This window comes from Cervus canadensis, chromosome 9 (assembly GCF_019320065.1).
Source record: "Cervus canadensis isolate Bull #8, Minnesota chromosome 9, ASM1932006v1, whole genome shotgun sequence".
NCBI lineage: Eukaryota > Metazoa > Chordata > Mammalia > Artiodactyla > Cervidae > Cervus > Cervus canadensis.
The window spans coordinates 83,183,446-83,207,304 of record NC_057394.1 but is presented as its reverse complement, the minus strand read 5'-3'; the positions used below and the strand labels follow the sequence as shown (position 1 = coordinate 83,207,304).

At 49.1% G+C, this 23,859-nt stretch overlaps 1 protein-coding gene across 1 annotated transcript in view; it reads right to left on the bottom strand.

Moving 5' to 3' along the window:
- Positions 1-719: 719 nt before the first annotated feature.
- The window catches only part of LATS2 (large tumor suppressor kinase 2), a 31,636-nt gene continuing 8,496 nt past the window's right edge, over positions 720-23,859 (bottom strand). Inside the window, exons 3-8 of the mRNA XM_043477629.1 lie at positions 13,097-13,229; positions 10,765-11,978; positions 9,363-9,945; positions 7,978-8,160; positions 6,256-6,362; positions 720-2,904 (exon numbers count right to left, since the gene is read on the bottom strand). Of these exons, the coding sequence (XP_043333564.1) occupies positions 2,407-2,904; positions 6,256-6,362; positions 7,978-8,160; positions 9,363-9,945; positions 10,765-11,978; positions 13,097-13,229 (2,718 nt within the window). The 3' untranslated portion in view covers positions 720-2,406. The remainder of the gene's footprint in view (positions 2,905-6,255; positions 6,363-7,977; positions 8,161-9,362; positions 9,946-10,764; positions 11,979-13,096; positions 13,230-23,859) is intronic.

Genomic DNA, 23,859 nt, shown 5'->3' with positions numbered 1-23,859 from the left:
ATGTCAACAAGCCCAACCCCCTGGCACTCCTGCCAGAGGTGAGGGGCAAATGGGCAATAACTGCTCCACTCCAGCCAATCAGACCAGAAAACTCTGCACCCCCCCCCCCATGCCAGCAGAGCTCCCCAAAGTCCCTGCTGGGGTGCTGGGCAGGATGCTGAGATCTCCAGGCCACTTGGCTGGTGAAGCCTCCCCAACATGGGAGACTAAGAGGAAAGCTGGGCCCACGTAAGCGGAACCCTGTCTCCACAAGGACAGGGTCCGAGATGGCCTGGTGGAGTGGCAACTGCCCAGTGGTGACCACGTGACTGCACCTTTCAAAAGAACAATTCAGAATCAACCAATGACAGCTTCTGGAGCTCTTAATACCATTGACCATTCTGAAGCAAAGGTGGGGTGTTACCCTTGTACTGTCAGTGTGACTGTCTTGGGCAGGGCAATCAGCTCCCACTCACGATCTATCTGAGCCCACTGACCCTACTCAGCAATCTAACGCCGTACACCCATCACCACCTTCGGGAAGAAAGCTGGTCGCAGAACCGCACCTGGACTTGGACCCTTTGCTGTGACCTGAGACCCAATCTCCAAACCCCAGACCCTTCCCAAGACAAGAGCTCCTCTCCCTCACAATGGCAGCCCCTGCTGTGTTTGAATCATGGGGAAAGCACACGAGACAAACAAGAACTTAACAAATTTCAATAAAATTTGACACCTAGGGATTTGGATTCAAACTTTTAATAATAAATTGTGCCAGTAGAAGCTTTTCAAAGGCAATGATATATCAATAAATAATAGTTAAGTTGAGTTCCTGAGAAAGAACCTACCACATGAAGGCTGTCAAAGTGTAAATAACAACACGGCGTTACTGCAAAACTAGAGAAACACTGACAGTCACGACACAGCACAGCAGACTCAGAACCTGCCACTCATACACATGTAAACCAGTACACAGGAATCATCTTCTTCAGTTTAGACATCCATAGACATGTGAGTGTTGCTGCCTAGAGATACACTAAGTAATGGATACATTATGCTAAAAAACTCAAGGAAAAATATGTGAATATAACAAAAAATACGATGCATCAGGTTTTTAAAAAGCAAAAAAGAAATTTAACTTTTTATTCAAATATAAATCACTTTAAATAGGAATCATACTAATTTGAAATAGGAATATTTTGTGTGTTTATCTATATAGTTATATATACATCTATACTCCTAAGAAAATATGTATGGCTTAATTATCTTTTTTTCCCCCTCCAACATCACTTTGAATAGTCCTTGCTGTTTCACAAAGATTAGAAAAATGTGCTTTTAAAACCGAGTTAAGTTGGATCCTTCAAAGCACACTAAAAGCACTGCAGAGAGAACCCTCCACAGGTCTGCACGGTGGGGCTCTGGCTCCCTGTGTCGGCTGGGCCACAGGACAGCATCCTGACTGGCGAGACAGACAGAGGTCCATGGCTAACTTACTTTTTTGGCAGAGCTAAGTGAATCCCTTTTGATGTACACAAGTTTAGTGTAGGACAAATGTCTTTGCCCCCTCAAAGAATCCAATCACACCCACGACACATACAGTCACATCTCTCAGGTACACGTGCATTTCTGCAATGAGAGAGGAGGGGGTGCAGTCACAGCGAGGAAGTCACTCACGATGCGGCATCAGCACACTGTCCAGAACGACTCATCCAAGGACACTCAGTAAAAACGTATTCACAGAACCTGCTGTGAATGGCAAGACACGGTCACGTTATATTAATAATAGAAAAACCCTGTTCATGCTCTCTCCATACCTGATGTCTGAAGTCACACCCGCATGATCAACTGCTCACACTTCCTATTATGCTATAATATGCAAAAAGAGAACAGAACAAAACAACAAAAGCAGCTTTTAACATATATCACAATTTTGAAATGTGGGAAAAATATAAAACAAAAACTGTTGTGTGAATAAAATGGTTATCAGCAACATCAGGACAGGACATCAGGACAGTGTTATCTTTTTTTTTTAAACATTATTGCACAGAGATTTCTTATCACATGTTCTTCAATCTTTATGTCTTTCCCTAATGTGAGTTAAGTGCTGTGGATAAAATACAAACGTAGAAAATAACAGCAGCATGATTTGTCAAAATTAATCCCTATAATTTAATAAGAAAAATGGCTATAAACAAAATAAGTGCTCTTTCTACTGTACTGATTTAAAAAATATTGTTTTAATGTCGTGAAGGTCCTCAAAGCTAATTCCAGGCTGCGCTGACACCTCCTGCCTCCACCAGAACCTGGAGATGCAGACCTCAGAGGTGAGTCCTCTTTCAGAAGCTTTTCCGCTTTGGTTTTGGGTGCAGACTAGACTTTGAGGGGCAACCAGCCAACTGACCTGACGGGCTGACCTCCCCGTCCACCAGTCTACACGTACACGGGCTGGCAGCCCCCGGCCTGCGCCCCCAGGGCCGGACCCACCGAAGTCGGCTGCTCAGCCTCGGTCACGGCTTCAGCCACTGCAGGCTTGGGGCAACGGAACGGGTGGCCGTTGTCATCGAAGAACCTCCGGAAGGTGAACTCGTAAAAGGCATGCTCAGGGTGCCGGCTGCCCGCAGGGCCCAGCGCATCCCAGGCTTTGGAGCTGTCCTCACTGCCATCCTGCCAGGGGCCCTCCTCATCCACTGGGTCAAAGTTGGATGTGTCCATGGGGTGGCTGATGGTGGGCACGTAGGGGGCCGGCTGCCTCCGGATGTCGCTGGAGAAGTCGATGGCGCCCAGGAATGGGTGGGCCTTCAGATCATCAGCCCCATTGCGGCCTAACCGGTGCTCAGCTGCACAGCACAGCTTGGCAATGAGGTCCCGGGCCTCAGGGCTCAGCTCCACCTGCGCAGGGATGTGCAGCGTGCTCTCCCAGTTAATCACCTGCGGGGACAACACACCCAGTGTTCCTTCCTTCTCACTCTCGAGGCCAAAGAGGGCCGTTATAGGACAGAGTGTTAAAGAACATGATTGTTTCTCAACATCACTAATCATTAGGGGAATGCAAATCAAAACCAAAATGAGCTATCACCTCACACAAGTCAGAATGACCATCATCAAAAAGCTGACAAATAATAAAGGCTGAAGAGGGTGTATGGAGAAAAGGGAACCCTCCTACACTGCTGGTGGGGATGTAAACTGGTGCACCACTCTGGAGAACAGTATAGAGGTTTCTTATAAAACTAAAATTAGACTTAGCATATGACCCAGCAATCCTACTCCTGGGCATAAATCCAGACAAAACTCTAATTCAAAAAGAAACATGCACCCCTGTGTTCACAGCAGCTCTATTTACAATAGCCAAGAAGCAAACTAAATATCCATCAACAGATGAACTGATAAAAAATGTGGTCTATATATACAATGGAATTCTACTCAGCTATAAAAAAGAACAAAATAATGCCATTTGCAGCAACATGGATGAACTTAGAGATTGTCATACGAAGAGAAGAAGACAGACAAATACCATATGATATAGCTTATAGTGGAATCTAAAATACAAAATGAACTTAATTACAAAACAGAAATAGACTTACACTTGTGTAATTAAGTTCATTTTGTATTTTAGATTCCATACATAAAACAGATAACAACGGCTGACTGGATAGCACAGAGAATTATATTCAATATCACACAATAACCTATAATGGAAAAGAATCTGAAAATATAATCTGAATCACTTTGCTCTACACCTGAAACTAATACTGTAAATCAATTACACTTAAATAAAAATAATTTTAAAAAGATTTTGATAGTTTCACAATAGGAGAACCAAACAGACATAGGAGGATCTGATGCAGCTACAAATGGCCAATGTGGTTTCAGCAGGAGCCCACAGTCTGAGGCACAAGGTAAGGAAGCCACCCCCAGACAGCAGTGATCAACAACACAAACCAGCCATCCAGATGCTTTATTAAGGGCTTATTTACTCCTGGAATCAGAACAAAGTAAGGTCAATGTAACTGGGAGTTGTGCGGAGGTGTAAGGGCTGGTGTGGGTTTCCTCAGTGGCCTAGCAATAAAGAATCTGTCTGCAATGCAGGAGACACAGGTCTGATCCCTGGGTTGGGAAGATCCCCTAGAGGAGGAAGACATGTCAACCCACTCCAGTATTCTTGCCTGGGAAATCCCATGGACAGAGGAGCCTGGTGGGCTACAGTCCATGGGGTTGCAAAGAGTTGGACACAACAGTGCACATGCACAACACAGATATAAAACTCAAAAGAAAAAAAAACATAAGGCAAAAATCTTCATGAGGGACATCCCTGGTGGTCCAGTGGCTAAGACTGTGCTCCCAATGGAGGGGGCCCAGGTTCAATCCCTGGTCAGGGAACTAGATCCCACATGCTGTAACTGAGACCCAATGCAGCAAATAAAATAAATAAAATATATATAAAATCTTCATGACGTTCAATTTGGCAATGATTTCCTGGATATGATACCTAAAAGCACAGGCAATAAAAGAAAAAAACACATAAAAGTCTTCATCAAAATTTAAAACTTTTGTACATCAAAGGACCCTATCAACAGAGTGAAAAGACAAACTTATGGAAAGGGAGAATGTATTTGCAAAGTATACATCTGATAAGGAATTAATAAGCAGAATACATAAAAAACTAAAACTCAATAACAATAACCCAAACAACCTAATTAAAAAAGGGCAAAGGATTTGAATAAACATTTCTCCAAAGAAGGTATCTACACATGCCCACATATGAAAAGAAATTCAACATCTGAACATCAGGGAAATACAAATCAAAATCACAATGAGACTGATACCATCTCACACCCACTAGGATAGCTACTATTAAAAAATAATAATAAATGTTGGCTAGGATATGGAGAAATAAGAGCTTCAGTATACTGTTGGTGGGAATGTAAAATGGTGCAGTCATATGAAAACAGTATGGAGGTTCCTCAAGAAGTTTCAACACAGAATGATCCTATGACCCAGCAATTTCACTCCTGGGTATATATCCAAAGGAACTGAAAGCAGGGAGCAAACAGATATATACATACTTATGTGCATAGCAGCACTACTCACAAGAGCCCAAAAGGTGCAAACAAACAAAACGTTCATTGCCAGATGATGGATAAAGAAAATGGAATGTTATTTACATACAGTGGAGTATTTATTATTCAATATTACGTACAATGTAGCAGTATTTAGCCTTAGAAAGGAAGGACATTCTGACACAGGTTCCAACAGGGATGAACCTTGAGGATGTTATGCTGATGAAGTCAGTCAGTCACAAAAGGAAAAATACTGTATGATTCCACTTATATGAAGTTCCTAAGAATAGGCAATTCATAGAGACAGAAAGTAGAAGAGTGGTTACAGGAGCAAAGAGGAGGGAAGAATGGAGTTATCATGTAGTGGGTGAAGTTCTGCTTGGGATGGTGAAAATGGCTGGAAATAAGTAGTAGTGAATATACTTAATGCCACTGATTGTACTATTAAGTGTAGTTAAAATGGTAAAATTACAATTTTTAAAACTGGGTGATTATCCTGCCAGCAAATTACTAACTAGAAAAAAATTATTAACTAGTTCAGCAATTCAATTAGGATATAGATAATACCAAGTTCCAATTTCATTTTTACTGGAAAGAAACAGGGCCTTAATTGCGGATTTTTTAAATTAAGAGGCCATCACAGTAACTATTACTAACATTCCCGGGTCTACCTCGGACTCCGGTGTGTGAATACGTCCTAAAATAGTGTTACAAGAGCACTGTTCCAAGACGTTCCAAAGGTTTCATCAGATTCTCTAGTCAAACTTTCTTAAGGAATCAAATTAATTGCTTCAGAGAGTAAAAAGCCACCATTCTAAAACTGACTATTATTACTTGACAGGATAATCTTTCAATTAGTTGAAACACTGGAAATGTGTATAATAAGTGGCTGAGCCCACAGCTCTTATATTATGCCTACAGTACAGACATAACGTCCAAACCAACCAACGCATCTCCTCAAGGCCACACGGTTCAGACCGGGCTCTGCCTGCCGGCCCAAACGTGCGGTCACGGTGCCTCCCCCGCGTCCAGGTCACACACACGTCACAGCTCAGTTCTGACCTTGGGCCTTTACTCACTCAAATTAAAAAACCTAATAGGAAGTAACAAAAATACCTGAAAACTCCTCACTTCATACAATTGACACTCCTGCACTACCCGGAACAAAAGGCCCAGTATCAGCCGGAGACCCCAGGGCTTCTCAGAGCCCGCGCCCTATTACCTTCAGCTGGGTCTCCGTGGGCGTCGGCGCCAGGAACGGCGGCTGCCCCACCAGCATCTCGAAGAGAATCACGCCGACACTCCACCAGTCGCAGAGCTGGGTGTAACCTGAAAGACAGCAGGGCTCAGCTCGCACCCGCGTGGCGACCTTGGACGCGCTGAGAGCGTGGCTCTGGTCAGCGAGGAAGCGCGCGTCACGCTCCACCTCCCGCCTCCGCGGCGCACACGTGACGTTACTGCTTCCTGCACAGGGGCCCGGAACAGACCACTGGAAAAAGGCTGCCGAAGGTCACAGCCTCCACGTGGCAGGAGTGTGGGCACGAGTGTTTTCTGATTTTACAGCATTAGTCTATGATAAACACAGAATGCTCTTATAATAACAGATCTTTTAAATTTAAAAAGTTACTGTTATTCTTAGTAACAATACTAAACCAAAAATTTAAGTTCTTAAAGGACACAGACACAAATTAAAATCGTAGAAACTAAGGACTTCCCCGGCGGTCTGATGGTTAGGGTTGTGCGCCTGGCACAAGCTGGACCCCTAGTCAGAGAGCTAAGATTACACAGACTGTGATGCGGCCACAAAAAAAAAAAAAAAAAAAAGTAGAAACTAAAAAGCAGAAACGCTGTGACCAGAGGTCACGTAAGGCCTGTGCCGAGGCTCCCTGGGGAGCTTTTGGGAGAAGAGGGGAGGAAACTGTGGCAAAGGTAATGGCTGCCCCTGCCCTGCCCCTTGGGGGCACGGAGGGAGCCAAGCTCCTCACGCCCTGCAGGGCTCCCACAGCTGGGGCTCCGGAAGGACAGCCTCCTAGGGGTGTCAGAGAAGGCTCATCTTTGATTCTGTCCCAAGTCCCAGTCCGAGCCCCGCTCTGGTCCCCCTGTCACCAAATTCTTGCTAAGTGTGACCTGTGGCCCCTATCTGCCTGGCCCTGGAGGCTCTGCTGGGCTACTGCCCATGGCAGGGTTGGGGGACACCAGTGAACCCCCTTGCAGACAAGCACCCACCCCCACTTTGAAAGGACAGAGTAGGCGTCCTGTACTGGGCAGTGAGGTCAACACGACCAACAACCTCTGGAGGTACTGCCCTTATACGTGGGTCCATAAGAGACTGGCAACCTGCCATGAGGCACACAGCTCACAGAAAACACGATGAGGACAGAGCCTGCTGGCTCCAACAGTGGAAACCACCAGTGAGGACAGACAGTCTGGCGCTGTTCAGGTTTCTTACAGGGAATCAGATCCACGCACACTGCCACTGGGGACCCCTACAACTGACCATCAGAGGTGCCTCTCATGTTGGTCAAGCGCCTGCTGGATGGGTTGGAGCACCCCATCCCTGAGGCTTACCTTGAAGGGATCTCTGGACCAGTGGGGAGAACTAAAGACACAGAGAGAGAAGGTCTGCATCCTCACACCCACCAACCAGGGAAGATGGTGGGCCCCAGTGAGGACCCTGAACCCAGTCCTGGCCCTCAAACAACTCCTCTGGGCTCTAGGGAGCAAGCCCACCATGCAGCCAGCTCATCAGTGTCAGCCTAAGGAGGAGCAAGTGGAGACGCCAGGCCAGCTCCCGAGCAGAGGGGGATACACTGGAGATTTGTCTGCTGACAAAACCCCACTCTCGGGCTCCCGTGGGGAGACACATGGGGACACTGAGACTCTGACAGTGGGAGCTGGGACCCTCGGAGATCACCCAGCTTGGGTGCACAGCCAAAGCATGCACCTTTCCGGAGGAGCACTTCCGGGGCAATGTAGTTTGGGGTCCCAACCAGGGAGTGAGCCAGACATCGCTGGTGCTGCCTCCTCGCCCTCTGCTCCAGGGTCTTGAGCCGGTCTCCACACCGGCAGTTAGACACGTCGTCCCAGAGGTCGCTAGGCTCCATGCTGTCCTGCCGGGAGTGACTCCCTGTCACCCAGAAAGCAGGGCGGGGAGAGAAGAGAACAGAAAACAAAGTCAATTTTCAGTCTTCAACAATGCAATAAACCCAGAGCTTCAAAAGGAAAAGTAACCTGACCCAGCTCCTCGCACAATGAGAGAGAGTCCCCTGGCAGCTCCAAGAATGGCTGTGGTCCCAGGCCTCAGACCCAAGCATGAAGTACACACACACCTCAGGACAGGAGCCACGGCAGGGGCTGTGCCCTGTGCTGGGGGCTGTGCTGCTGCTGCTGCTAAGTCGCTTCAGTCGTGTCCAACTCTGTGTGACCCCACAGACGGCAGCCCACCAGGCTTCGCCGTCCCTAGGATTCTCCAGGCAAGAACACTGGAGTGGGTTGCCATTTCCTTCTCCAATGCGTGAAAGTGAAAAGTGAAAGTGAAGTCACTCAGTCATGTCCAACTCTTAGTGACCCCATGGACTGCAGCCTACCAGGCTCCTCCGTCCATGGGATTTTCCAGGCAAGAGTACTGGAGCAAAGGCTAACACCATCTGTTTGTCAGACATGTTTTGAGACAGGCATGGAAAAGATTAAGGATTTCAAAAATGTGGACACAGATGATTTCAATGCCAAAAAAAAATGAATCAAATGATTTATAACTAGTTTTGAGTTAAAAAACAGAAGTCTGAGCTATAGGAATAAAATAACTAGTTCAAAGAATTCAAGCCAGGGCTTCCCTGGTGGTTCAGTGGTTAAGAATCTGCCTGCCAATGCAGGGGACACAGGCTTGAACCCTGGCCAGGAAGATTCCACATGCTTCGGAGCAACTGAGCCTGTGCTCTAGAGACCATGCTCTGTGAGAGAGGCCGCCGCAAGGAGAAGCCCATGCACTGCAAGGAAGGGTCGCCCCCACTCCTGGCAACTAGAGAAAAACCCTCACAGCAACAAAGACCCAGAACAGTCAAAAATAAATAAATAAATTTAAAAGGAAAAAAATAAGAATTCAAGCTACAAAATAAGATGATGACCAGCTACTTCCGGCCCCAAGATACCCTATGGCCTACTGTCCTTGAAACATTTTAGTAAAACTTGAAGCCACTAACTTAAAAACAAACACCTCACACATCATAGTACTTCTTCATGGAGAAAAGGGTATCACACCAAATTATGAAATCACACAGGGACAGGTGCACCACCCAGGATGGGGTGAGGAGGAGAGGCCGGAGGCAGTACCTTTCTGGTAGTATTTGGAGTTGTGGGTCCACCTGAATCCAGTGCAGAGGCCAAAGTCTGTCAGCTTGATATGGCCGTCAAGGTCTATGAGGATGTTGTCAGGCTTGATGTCCCTGTGGATGAAGCCCATCCTGTGAACGCTCTCTACGGCCAACGTCAGCTCAGCAATGTAGAAGCGTGCCAGGTGCTCAGGGAACACCTCCATGCGGATGAGCAGGCTCATCATGTCCCCGCCTGGGATGTAGTCCATCACAAAGTACAGGCTGTCCTTGTCCTGGAAGGAGTAGTAGAGCTTGACCACCCATTCATTGTCCGCCTCCGCCAGGATGTCCCGCTCTGCTTTGACGTGGGCCACCTGGTTGCGGTTCAGGACGTCCTTCTTTCTCAGGGTCTTCATGGCATACAGCGCGTGTGTGTCCACCTTACAGGCCAGGCACACCTCCCCAAAGGCGCCAACGCCCAAGGTCTTCACCTTCACAAACATGGACTTGTCCATCTTGGCCCGCTTGAGCCTATTGTAATTAGACTCCTTCTGGTAGAGAATCTTCCTCATCTGCTCCTGCTCCGCCTCACAGAGCCCGGCCTGTGCAGGAGGAAACAGGTCAGGGTCACACTGGACGGGCCCCATGGGGACGGGAGGCCCCAGAGTGGAGGGCACACCATGATCTGTGGAAAGGAGGGTGCAGAAGAACCCGGCCAATGCTACAAGTGAGAAAATGACTGTTGGTTCTCTACATCTACAGTCACAGATCTAGAATCAAAAGGGAAGATGTAAAAATAAGTTGTTCTTTCTCCAGGTTGACTTTTAGGCTCTAAAAACTAAAGACAACTTGTATTACTAAAAATTTGTGGGAAAGGGGACCATAAAATTTCTGGAACTCTTAAGAGCAATGTAATAATTTAATGACAGTTCAGGGGAAAATGGGAAACCAAAAGAAAAGTCAAATGAAAATGGAACACCATTTTCACTGGGATCCGATCTTATTTTTAGAACTTTTTAGAATCTGAAATTACCATAGCATTTTAATATAAATAATTTCATTAATAATTAACATTCCCTAACAGCTTAGTGTCAACTAGCATATACTTCAAACATTACTTTAATAACTATAGACTTCATTAACAATGAACTGAATCACTACTAGCTATACTTCTTTTTAAAATTCCCACAATGTCAATGTGTAAAACCTCAAGTTTCCTTTCTCCTCTTTCAAAGTGTTTCTTTACCAGTTGGAGAGCCTTGATGGATTTGCTCCCCAGAAAGGAAACGCGGTAACAAGCAACGCGTTCGTTCACCAGGGGCACATCCGCACAGCCCTCCCCACCCCGAACTGGGACAGAGGACACGGTGCAGGGGGCTTCTCCCACTGGGACCCCAACACCAGGCGTGCCCTGCGCCCACCTTCGCCATCTCCTGCTCCAGCTGCAGCCGGCGCGCCACCTTCTGCTGGTGGGTCTTGAGCACGTTCTCCACATGCTGCTCCATGAAGAACTTGAAGGCCGACGGCGAGTAGCTCTTGATGCGCGACTCGCGCCTGTCCTCGTCGCGGCCGCCCCTGCGCACGGGCACCGGGGATGTCTGGATCTGCTTCCGGTCTCTGCCCGCCCTGTCGGCCTTGGTGTCCCCGGGGCTCGCGGGGCTGCCATCGGGGGGCTCGGCGGTGCGGCCGCCCCGGAGCCCCTGCTGCAGCCCGGCGCACAGCCCATCCACGTCGAGCGGCTCGGCGCGGGCCTGCGGCCGCAGCAGGTGTCGCGGATAGGGCGGGGGCCGGCCCCGCGCCTCGGTGCCCCCTGCTAGCTCGTCCGCAGGCTCCGGGCCGTCGGGCGGGGGCGCCGGCGCCCAAGCGGGGTGCGAGGGCCCCACAGCCGTCTGGGGCTCAGGCCGCAGCACGCGCACGCTCCGCACCGGGTGCAGGATACGCGCGGCCGTCACGGCCGTCACGGCGTTGGGCGGGGCCGTGGCGCCGCTGAACGAGCCAGTGCGGCTGGGGCCCGGCTTGGGCATCGAGTCCCGCCGGGCCAGGCCGGCGCCCGGCCAGGGCGGCGCGCCGGGCTCGAAGCGCTCGGCGCCCAGGCCAGTGCGCGCGGGGGCAGCCAGACCGGGTGGGGCGCTGTCGCCGGCGAACGCGGCGCCTCGGGGCCCCCCCACGTGTCCCTGGTGCGGCGGCTTGGGGTGCGGGGCCGGAGCGTAAGCAGCGCTGGGGGCCGGGAAGGGAAGGCCGGCGGGTGGCACCGGCACGGTCGCACTCTTGGCGGCCAGCCCCGCATACGCGCCGGCCTCTGGGGCCGCCTTGCTTTGGAAGGAGGGGCTGCGCTGGACGCCATAGCCCAGGGGCTCCGCGGGCACCAGCATCGGGGCTCTGTAGTGCGCGCCCCCGGGGCCCGCGAGGCCCATGCGGGCGGCCTCCCCGGTGGCCGTGTAGCCCTTGGGCAGGTGCGGACGACAAGGAGGCCCGATGCCAGCAAAGAGGAAGTCGGGGTACGGGCGGGGTGCTTCCTCCAGGGCGGCGGGGCCCTCGAAGGCTGGCCCGGCCACCTGCGCGAAGGGCGGGAAAGGCTCGCCCGCTGCTTCGAAGCTCGGCCTCCGCGGCCCGGGGGCCGGCGCCAGGCCCTTCCCTGGGGGCAGAGACGGAGGCAGCGTTAGAAGGCCGCGGGCAGAAGGCCCAGCGTCGCTGGTCGGGTACCCGCCTCCCCTCCCCGCCCCCGCAGGCGAAGATGAAGCACCAGCCAGGGCTGCCCCCAGGGCCTGGGAGGGGCGATGAGCTGCCACACAGACCCCGAGATCCCAAAGGTCTGGACGCCGTGGCAGCAAGGCACTGCTTAAGGTCGTTCCTCAGTCAAGAGCAGAGAAACGGGCAAAAGTCCGTGTTCTCACCGCTTTCACTCAGTCAGTGCCTGAGACAAGCGGTTAAATTCACCCACAGTGAAAATACATTTTTCTATTGTTCTTTTAATTCTGTCGATTTCTACTTTATATATTTTGAGGATATGTAGTAGATAAATACACTTTTGAAATGCTCTGCCTTCAAAAAGAAGAAAAGGGAAACCTGTGTTCTCAAGGAAGTACAATGTATTTACTACAAAGCCCTTGCAAGTTCCTCACTCAGCAGATGAACTGGGTTTATCCAGGGTCTCCAGGGAAAACTCCTGGTCAATATCCCGAATCCCTTATTACCCCCCAGGGGCCTCAGGTTCCCAAAAGGTCTCCATCTGCTCTACCGAGGAAGAGAACACCCACTGACTAGCAGGCAGGGGTGCTGAAGTGACTGGCCCTCCCCCGGGGCATGGCATGGCGAGGGGGGGGCGGTTCCCTCCCTCCCCAGAGGTATGTGGGGGGCGGGGGGGGGGGCTTTCCCACACCTCTGCCTGAGGCCCTGGACCCTGGAGCCACCTGCCAGTGCAGCTTGCTCTCAGCCCACAGGGTGGGAAACAAGTGTGTTTTAGAAATCCATTAAATAAGCCTCCCCTTAAAAATCCCTCATAAGTCCAGAAAGATCCTGCTGAGTGGCCTAATTTTTATTTTGAATTTTCCTTTTCATGAACAGAACAACTCCACAAACTCCCAGTAAGGAAGGACCCAGCTAAGTGTCAATCTGCCCCCACCCTGGCGGACAGGATGTTGGGCAGGGCAGGTTCAGTCCCCGTGCCCCCACTCTTGCGAGGGAGGTGGGCAGCACGATGGCCACAAGGCCCTCTTCCCAAAGCTGCCTCTCCATAGCCCCCAGCGCGCTCACCTGGAGAGGTCTGCTTGACGACCCGCACGATCTGCTCCTTGCCTGGCTCCAGGTAGCCCATTTTACTGATGAACTCCAGGGCGGCCTCGATGCTGCGGCTGCCGGTCTGCTTGAGGGCCCTGCCCGCCATCTCCTGGAGAGGAGAGCAGAGAGACATTAGCTGGGGACCTGGGGGTAGGTCACATGAAGCTTCCAGGGACAGTCTTTCTGTCCTGCACCCGCCTCCGAGCCAGTGGAGCAAGAACTGCTGGGGACTTGTCTTGGGGCTGATGAACCTCACACACACACTCAGTTCAGTCTCTCAATCGTGTCTGACTCTTTGTGAGCCCATGGGCTGCAGCATGCCAGGCTTCCCTGTCCTTCACCAACTCCTGAAACTTGCTCAAACTCATGTCCATCGAGTCAGTGATGCCATCCAACCATTTCATCCTCTGTCATCCCCTTCTCCTCCTGCCTTCAATCTTTCCCAGCATCAGGGTGTTTTCCAGTGAGTCAGTTCTTCGAATCAGGTGGCCAACGTATTGGAGTTTCAGCTTCAGCATCAGTTCTTCCAATGAATATTCAGGACTGATTTCCTTTAGGATGGACTGGTTGGATCCCCTTGCAGTCCAAGGGACTCTCAAGAGTCTTCTCCACACCACAGTTCAAAAGCATCAATTCTTCAGTGCTCAGCTTTCTTTATAGTCCAACTCTCACATCCATACATGACTACTGGAAAAACCATAGTCTTGACCAGAGAGACCTTTGCTGGCAAAGTAATGTCTCTGCTTTTTAATATGCTGTTTAGGTTGGTCACAGCTTTTCTTCCAAACAGCAAGCATCTTTTAATTTCATGCCTGCAGTCACCATCTGCAGTGATTTTGGAGCCCCTCAAAAATTAAGTCTGTCAGTGTTTCCATTGTTTCCCATCTATTTGCCATGAAGTGATGGGACCGGATGCCATGATCTTAGTTTTGTGCATGTTGAGTTTTAAGCCATCTTTTTCACTCTCCTCTTTCACTTTCATCAAGAGGCTCTTTAGTTCTTCTTTGCTTTCTGCCATAAGGGTGGCGTCATCTGTGTATCTGAGGTTATTGATATTTCTCCCTGCAATCTTGATTCCAGCTTGTGCTTCATCCAGCCTGGCATTTCGCATGATGTACTACTCTGCATGTAAGTCAAATAAGCAGGGTGACAATACACAGCCTTGATGCACTCCTTTCCCAATTTGGAACCAGTCCATTGTTCCATGTCCAGTTCTAACTGTTGCTTCTTGACCTGCATACAGATTTCTCAGGAGGCAGGTCAAGTGGTCTGGTATTCCCATCTCTTGAAGAATTTTCTACAGTTTGCTGTGATCCACACAGCCAAAGGCTTTGGCATAGTCAATAAAGAAGTAAATGTTTTTCTGGAACTCTTGCTTTTTCGATGACCCAAAGGATTTTGGCAATTTGATCTCTGGTTCTTCTGCCTCACACACACTGACCCCACCCAGATCTTTGATCTCTGTTTCCTCTTCCTCACACACACTGACCCCACCCAGATCTTGATGGTGGACCTCGAAGACTTTGTATAATGCTCCTCCTGAGAAAACCTCTGTGACTGGACTGAGACATTCCTGCCTGGTCTGTGGAAGTCAGAGAACCAGCCTTCCCCCACACCAGGGAGGGAGCCAGGGGAAGGGATACAGTGGGTGAGAGAGCATGGGCCCCCGGGACAGGCCCGGCAGGACAGCTCCCTGCCTCCCAGAACAGTCCCGGAAGGACAGGTGCCCCCCGCCCCCAACCCCCCAGCACTGCTAGCAGGATGAGTTTCCGGGGAAGAGGGCCAGAGGAGGGAGAGGAACCAGGGACTGTCCTCAGGCTAGATGAGGGCACACAGCTGGCTCTTTAAAGGACAGCAGGATGTGGGCAGATGGTGGAGAAAAGGTATTCTTGGCTGGCAGTCAGAGCAGGGTGGGGGGAACCATAGACCAGTCAACTGTCCTGAACCTTCTATTCTCTTCCCATGTCCCTGTGTCCACAAATGAGCATAACAATACCTGCAGTCTCATGTGCACAGGCTCAGCTCTGCCCCTAGAATGTTGGTGGCCTGCAGTCTGCTCCAGGGAGCAAGATCAGGCCAGTGCCAGCCGCCAGACTCAGCTGCAGTTCCAACATGTGAGCAAACAGCCTGGATGCTCAACCCCAGCAACATAGCTGGGGAGCCCAGAGGATCATAATAAGTAATAAACTATGGTTGTTCTTCAGCTGCTAAAACTTCTGGGATGGTTTGTACAACAGTATATAATGGGTAACTACTTTTACTGCAGGTATAATCTGAAAAATATGTCCACCTATTAATTTTACCTCAACTCTGAATGGTTGGGTTTGCTAAATAAACTCAATTTGTTAAGATCAGTTTTATGGAAAGTTAAATTTATCTTTTATATTTAATATATTTAATATTTATATTAATATATTTAATATATATTAATATTTAATATATTTAATATTTATATTAATATATTTAATATATTTTAATATATAATATATTTAATATTTATATTATGTTTAATATATAATATTTATATTAATATATTTAATATAATCACAAACAGAGATTTAACAAAACACCAAGAAATAATATTTCACCAGAAAATGAGAACATTATCGCAATATTGATTACTAGTGTGAGGAGTGAAGCTTAAGAACCTTAAAAATGCATTTTTATTCCAGTATGTCCCATAGATTATTCCAGTTGTCCTGTTAGGAGGCTGATAATAAAGCACGAATTTTGCTTCTATTTGTCATAATCTGGCTGCACAGTCAGCAGAAAGTACTGCTTTCTACATCATCTTGCAACTTTACAGTCCCTCAAATAAGAATTTTGGTTGGATTCATATTTAACTACAAAACTATTCTTACATCTCCATGATTTGTTCTTAAGGAAGCACTACATTCTTGTAGACGGTTGTTATGGTAACTTAGGTCCAACCTCTTTTGAAGAAAAACACATCTATTTTTTTCATGTGGAATTTGAATTCATTCTTGCTGGGAACTCTGGTTTTCATGACGCAGATTCAGTCTGTCTCAGCCCACAGTGCCAGAGGAAGAACTGGGAGGCGATGGGCCAGTGTGGGAGTAGCAGGACCCCAGGCCCAGGGCGCACGTGGGCGGCAGGGGATGGGGAGACAGGCCCCGTGGGGGGGTACCGCCTAATTGGCCGGGACAAATCTGCACCGGGAGACGGGGGCAGCCGGCAGAACAGATGAACCACTGCAGGTTTCATCACCGGTGACGAGCCGGCGTCAGCTCCTGGGACTCAGTGGGCTGAGTGTGGGGGAACTCTCCTGGGCAGACAACTACTACCGTCCAGTCCTACCATTCAGACGTCTCCCTGCAAAGAGCACACAGGCCTCCTCACCAAGCATCCTTGTCATAGACCTTCGAGCTCCAGTCCACACTTTTTAAATAAGCAGCTGCTGTGTCTCGTGTGTGTCCACAGTAGCCCCTGTGCAGCCGTGGTCCCACTGCGCAGGGGACAGTCAACTCATGGGCAACCAGGGGCAGGGATGTCAGGATGCAGATGTCATACAGATGCTTCCTTCCCTCCATCAAGACGGGCTTCCAGAGATTGTGCATGTGTGGGGGCTCCCACTGCATGTCAGCATGTGTGTCCTTTTCTCGATCTACAGATACACGTGACACATGTGCTCTGCTGTGTGTGACCTGGCTGCACAGATGCTCCTTGTCGCAGGGAAGCTGTGATCTCCGGCTGGTCCTGTGCCCACAGGTGGTGGGCTGAACCCTGGACAGTAACTGGTCATCCATGGCAGAGCATGGATGTTTTCTCTGAGAAAACCACCAAGTGACCCCATGTGGGGCAGTCTATACACCAGGAGGCTCGGCCCTAGGCCAAGAACTTCAAAATGTGGGTCACTGCAGAGTTAACAGAGTTCCAAAGACGACAGAGCATTCTATTTATTAACACCTGCCAAAGCTCCATGAGAAAATGTTCCAGTCAAACTTTCTACTAGCACTGCTCCCACTTTAAGATGCCCTTAGAAAGTGGCATTAACACCCCTGCTGGAGAGTCTGCATGGAGAGGCTGTTGGCAAGTTTGTAAAGAACTTGGCAGGATGCCAGTGGAGTGAAGGCGTGCAGAGGGCTCTGTACCTAAGCCCTGTCCTGCCTGCCAGTCACCCCGAGAAATGAGCGCCACCGGCCAAGTGTCAAAGATGGAAAAGGCGAGACTAAGATGGATGACTGCAGCCATGAAATTAAAAGATGCTTGCTCCCTGGAAGGAAAGCTATAACAAACCTAGACAGTGTATTAAAAAGCAGAGACATCACTTTGCCAACAAAGGTCCATATAAGTCAAAGTTATCTATGGTTTTTCCAGTAATTATGTACATATGTGAGAGCTGGACCATAAAGACGGCCGAGTGGCAAAGAATTGATGCCTTTGAATTGTACTGGAGAAGACTCTTGAGAGTCCCTTGGACAGCAAGGAGATCCAATCAGTCAATCCTAAAGGAAATCAACCCTGAATATTCATTGGAAGGACTGATGCTGAAGCTGAAGCTCCGATACTTTGGCCACCTGATTCGAAGAACTGACTCATTGAAAAAGACCCTGACGCTGGGAAAGGAGAAGAGGAGAAGAGGAGGACAGCAGAGGATTAGATGGTTGGATATCATCACTGACTCAATGAATGTAAGTCTGAGCAAACTCTGGGAGATAGTGAAGGACAGGGAAGCCTGGTGTGCTGCAGTCCATGTGGTAGCAGAGTCAGACATGACTTAGCGACTGAACAACAAGAAGGCAGATGAGCAATTTACTCAAAATCACAACGATGACAAGGACCGGATAGACTGAGAGGAGCTCGGAGAACTTGTGTCTGTTATAGAGCAATTGATGCCAGCACTGTCACGGTCCCCTCTCTGCTCTGGATGCTGGGGAGGAGTCCCCACCTGCAGGTTCTCACCACCCACCTGCACGCCACCTGGGCCAGTTACAGCAGCTGTGGTGGCAGGTAAAGCTGGGCTGCTCTGGGGCACCATGTCAGTCCCACCTGGACGGAATTAGTCGCTCTGACTTGAAGCCAAAGGATGTTCTCATTTCTTACACTGAGCAATGTGCTCGAGGGAATACTTATTACCTTATAAAAGCAAAAATTAGCGTGTGCTATGATTCTAAAATCTATGCAAAGAGGCTGATTTTCTGTAGACAAGCTCTAAAACAGGCAGGAAAGATAATGAAAGGCTGTAAGTGACACAAGTCCTGACCTTGGTAAAGGCCATACCAGAATCCTGTCTCACAGATGCCCTTGCAAGTTGTGTTGGAATGTTCTGTTTAGTTACTCTTTGAAATGTCCCTTTCCTTGTCCTTCCACTAAATGTAAACAGATCATTTTAAAGTTAAATAAGGAAGTGGGATTAAAATGCTAGATAATTTAGAGGAAAAAACAGATGAGAAAACAACTATTTTTTTGTCCTCACCACAAAGAATCTTAACTACCGGACTTCCAGGGACGGTGGGGTCTGTGACATAGCCGCCCATCGCTGATGGATGGAGAGGCCTGCCAACCTTTGGAGCCCAGTGGGCAGTCTGCAGCACACGGATGCTGGGGCAGCAGCCAGAGGAGGGAGGCTGGCAGGCAGAGCGCCACCCAGCCCCCCATGTGGGATACATGGGGCTCCAGTGCTGTGGTGTAAGCGCCCTGCTCCCTCAGCCAGCACTGCGCCATAAAGTGTGCTTCTGAAGGAAAAGCAATTCGCTGGACACTTTCTCAAGTCACCTGCCAGGAAGGCTTTCTGGCAGCGTGAGAGGCTGAGATCCCTGGCGACAATGCACTTCCACCCCTGGGGCAGAGAAACATGAGCCCAGCAGTAACACGAACGCTGCCGGCTCCAGGGACCCAACATGACTGCTCTGAGCCGGAAGGTCCCATTGGAGCGGCAGACCAGACATTACCGGATCAATGAAGGAAGAGTATAGTACTCCAAAAAAAAAAAAAGAATGTCTGCTGGGTGGCTTTACAAATTCAATCAAATGAAATCTCCTTTCTCAGAAATTCACAAGTAACACTTAATATTCTTTTTCTAGCTGAAAAACCTAAACAAAGATCCAATCTGTTTTATAACAATTTAGTTTTGGGAAAAGGGTAGTGAAAATGTAATTTTCGGTTTCAAAATCAGGGCTTCTCTCTCCTTTTCTGAGGAATGTGGAACCTCCAGGAGTTACAGGTGGCCTGTCATCCTCCAGGCAGGAAAGGCTAGCAGTCCATCTACAGCACACGGCAGTTTTGTCTTCACTCTCACAATTTCATAAGAACAACACTTAACCTTATTTACGTGTGATCTGACTCTGCACTGTTATCAGAGCCCACAAAACCGATTATTCCACTCATTCAAGGATCCTGCTCTGTAGTTGGAAAAACACCTAACTAAAAATGCCTAAGTGCTATCAGCAGGTAACACCTTATCAGAAGATAACTCCCTTCTTCACAGGAGCCACCCCTCAAGTAGCCTCCCTCCTCTGGACCACCTCATTCACACAGGACCTCCCCACTCCCAGGCTAGCGCACATGTACACAGACACATCAGAAAGGTCTCTGAGGAACTTCCCTGGTGGTCCAATTGTTAAGAGTCTGTCTTGCAGTGCAGAGGACACTGGTTTGAACCCCGGTCCAGGAAGATCCCACAGGCAGCAGAGCAACTAAGCCCATGTGCCACATATACTTGAGCTCATGCTCCAGAGCCCCTAAGCCACAACTGTCATGCCCATGTGTCACAACTACTGAAACCTGCATGCTTTAGAGACACCACTGCATGAGATGCCCATGCACCCACAACGAAGAGTCGCCCCAGCTCGCCGCCAACTAGAGAAAGCCTGCACACAGCAACAAACACCAAGCACAGCCAAAAATAAATAAATAAATAAATATTATTTTAGGAAAAAAGGGTCTCTGAAACCTTAGACACTCCCTCAGCTCCTGTCAGGTGTCTGCAGAACTGTGTAGCATCCAACAAGAAGGTGAGCAGTCAGTGTTATGTGGCAGCCTGGATAGGTGGGGAGTTTGTGGGGAGAATGGATACATGTACACAGCTGAGTCCCTTTGCTGTCCACCTGAAACTATCACAACGTTATTAACGAGCTATACCCCAATACAAAATGTTTTTGGTGCAAAAAATAAATTTTACAAGTGAGTCACTGTCCTGATACTGTCACCCAGGTGCCCAAGTGGGACAGTCTGCTCCACACGAACTGTCCCAGGAAGCTACTGCGTGCCTCTGTTTTGTTTTCAACTATTTGTTTTTACGTATTTTGCTGCGCCGGTTCTTGAGCTGTGGCACTGGGATCTTTCAGTTGCGGCATGTGTCTCTCTGTTTGCAGCCTGTGAACTCTTAGCGGTTGCACAAGGCTCAGTGTCCCAGGAGGGACGGAACCCATGGCCCTGTACTGGGAGCGGGGAGTCTCAGCCCCAGGCCTCCAGGGAGGTCCCACAGTCCCTGCGTGGCTGCCTGTCCCGGGTGCGCCCGCTGTGTTCTGGGGACCGGTCAGGAGGTTCAGCCTCCAGGCTGGAGGCAGGTCCCATCTGAGAACCGCCTGGGGCCAGCGGGCGCCCCCCGCGGGCGTAGAGGAATCGCACGTTTAGAAAAACAAAAGTGAAAAAGAAAAAGAAAAACAAAAGTGTGCGGTTTTGCTTGAATTTTTGAATATTTTAAATCGCTCAAAAAACTAAGCTTGGTTGCCTTCTCATCGGCCCGTCGGCCGTGGGCTTCTCGTGAGCGGTGCCCTCGCTCCGACCCCGCCTCTCCGTCACGACAGCCCTGCCTGGACCTGCGGGCGGCGCTCCCACGGCCCACCGCCCTCCCCGCGGTCTCCTCAGCAGAGGCAACAGGCTGCGCGCCAGGCGCCCCTCACACGGCAGGGCGGGGCGTGGGGGTGCGGCCCGAGCTCGGCCCCACACACCCCTGGTCTTTGACTCAGAGGAGCCACCTCACCCGGTGACCCTGCAGTGCCCCTCAGCCCCCCTCCGCCCAGGACCCCACACCCCACAGCGAAGCCTCCGCACAGGCAGCTCGCATCCCCTTCTTCCGTGCCGCCTCCGGAGTCCGGAGTCACCGACCCGGACAGAAGACCACGGGGCCTCAGTGCGTCCACAAGGGAAGCTTCCGGGAGAAAAACACAAGGTTCTGCTTTCAGAGAGGCAGTGGGACACAGCACTTTGACCACGTATTAAAAAAATAAGTGATAAAACACTTGTGATAAGTGATAAAACATCAAGTTCCCTCTTGACTCTTCAGCTGGGTGCTTTGCCAAATGGCTGCCCTTTGGTATTCCTCCCACCTGGGCATCCTTTTTTTTTCTTTCTTAATTGGAGTATCCTTGATTTATAATGTCGCATTAGTTTCAGGTGTACTGCGAAGTGATTCAATTATACATCTCTCTATTATTCTTTTTCAGACTTTCTCACACAGGTTATCACAGGATATTGAGTAGAGTTCCTTGTGCTATATGCTAAGTCCTTGATTACCTATTTTACATAATAGTGTGTATATGTTACAAACTCCTGATTTATCCCTCCCCCACGTTTTGCCTTTGGTAACCATAAGGTTGTTTTTGATATCTGTAAGTCTCTTTATTTTGTAAATAAATTCATTTGTATCTTTTAAAAAAATCAGATTCCACATATAACTAATGATTATCTTTCTCTGACTTGCTTCACTTAATATGACACTCTCTAAGTTGCATCCGTGTTGCTGCAAATGGCATTATTTCATTGTTTATGGCGGACACATATGCCATTGTGTGTGTATACACACACCACATCCTCTTTATCCATTCATTCACTGACGGACATTTAGGTTGCTGCCGTGTCTTGGCTATTGTAAACAATGCTGCTCTGAACACAGAGACGCATATATCTTTCTGAACTAGAGTTTTTATATTTTCTGGATTTATGCCCAGGAGTGGGATTGCTGGGTCATGCAGTAACTCTATGTTCAGTTTTTTAAGAAACCTCCATACTGTTCTCCATAGTGGCTGCACCAGTTTACATTCCTACCAACAGTGTAAGAGGATTCTGTTTTCTCCACACCCTCTCCAGCATTTATTTGTAGACTTTCTGATAATGGCCATTCTGACCTCTCTGAGGGGGTACCTCACTGTAGGTTTGATTTGCATTTCTCTATTAATTAGTGATGCTGAACATCCTTTCATGTGCCTTAGGAATCTTTTTAAAAATTCTTTTCCCCTGTTTTGGCCACACCTCACAGCATGTTGGATCTTAGTTCCCCAACTAGCGATTAAAGCCACACCTCCTGCATTGGAAGTGGGGAGTCTCAATCACTGGACCACCAGGGAAGTTTCCAGATAATAACTTTCGAACCAGATTTCTCTGAAAGCAAATGTACCCTCTAACCAGGCCAGAAAAAGTCTGAGTTGGAAGGTCAGAGTGAAGGTACAGTTGTTTTAAGTCATAAAGTAACACTATACACCAAACTGATGGATTATTTCAGGAGCATTTAAATGTCGGTCCTTTCTGCTAGCAATTAACATAAATTAAATGCTGATGGGAACTTACAGGTACCCCAACACTTCATTTTACTATATTTGTGTTTTAATATATTGGAAACAGTACCCACTTCATTATTTCCTGCACTCCAATTATCACTAATGGATTTTACCACAATGAGATCCCACCTGAATTCTGGATCATTTGCCTGATTTGTTTCTTTATATCACAACTGCAACAACAGCTCTTTTGTTTGTAAGTGACTTCCAGGAGATTTTCAGCTCTGCAGTCAGGCTGAGTATCTGCACTCTCATCCACTATTTCCCTGGGATGGCTGGCTCCTTCTGACCACCACAACCATCTCACCTGTCTGTCAGGGGGCAGCAGCTGGCAGCGGATGTCGCTTCACATGCTCACAGAGAACGGTTGGGCCTCTGCTGTCACTTGCACTAACCACTCTGCACTAGTTGCTCACAGCCCTGGGCTGGAGCAGAGCAGCTCTCAACACAACAAAGCTCATCACCCACAGGAGGGTCCCCGCACCCACAGGAGAGTTCCCGCACGGCCCAGAGGCTCCAGGAAGCCTGCAAGCAGAACCACTAGTCTCACAAACAGATCATCTGGGAAATGTAGGTTCTCTGGTAAGAAACTACAAGAGGGTTGACGGAGCTTTTAGAAGTAAAAGGGGGAGTTGTTTCTTTTCTCCCAGGTCCCAGGACTCCGAGGCCAGGAGTGCATAATTAGGGTATTTCTAAGGAACTGAAGGTGCTCAAGCCCTCTTGAGATGCCCTGAGCACGAACCCTGCTCAGTCCCCAAGGAGCAGAAGTGCCCGGCTTCTGTCCTCGTTCACCCAGCTCTGACTTCCACACAACAGGTGCTGGTAAAGCGCTTGCCTTCAGAAACCGTTTCATGAGGCAAGGGCATTTTTACTGGTTACGTGTCACTGATAGCCCATGCACAGCTCAGCATCGCTAGGTGCACAGTTCCCGTGTGTGTTTACGTGTATTTGGTGCCTCCTCCCTGATAGCTCAGTTGGCAAAGAATCCGCCTGCAATGCAGGAGACCCCAGTTCAATTCCTGGGTCGGGAAGATCCCCTGGAGAAGGGATAGGCTACCCACTCCAGATTCTTGGGCTTCCCTGTGGCTCAGCTGGTAAAGAATCTGCCTGCAATGTGGGAGACCTGAGTTCAACTGCTGGGTTAGGAAGAGCCCCTGGAGAAGGGAAAGGCTACCCACAGTATTCTGGCCTAGAGAATTCCACGGGCTGTACAGTCCATGG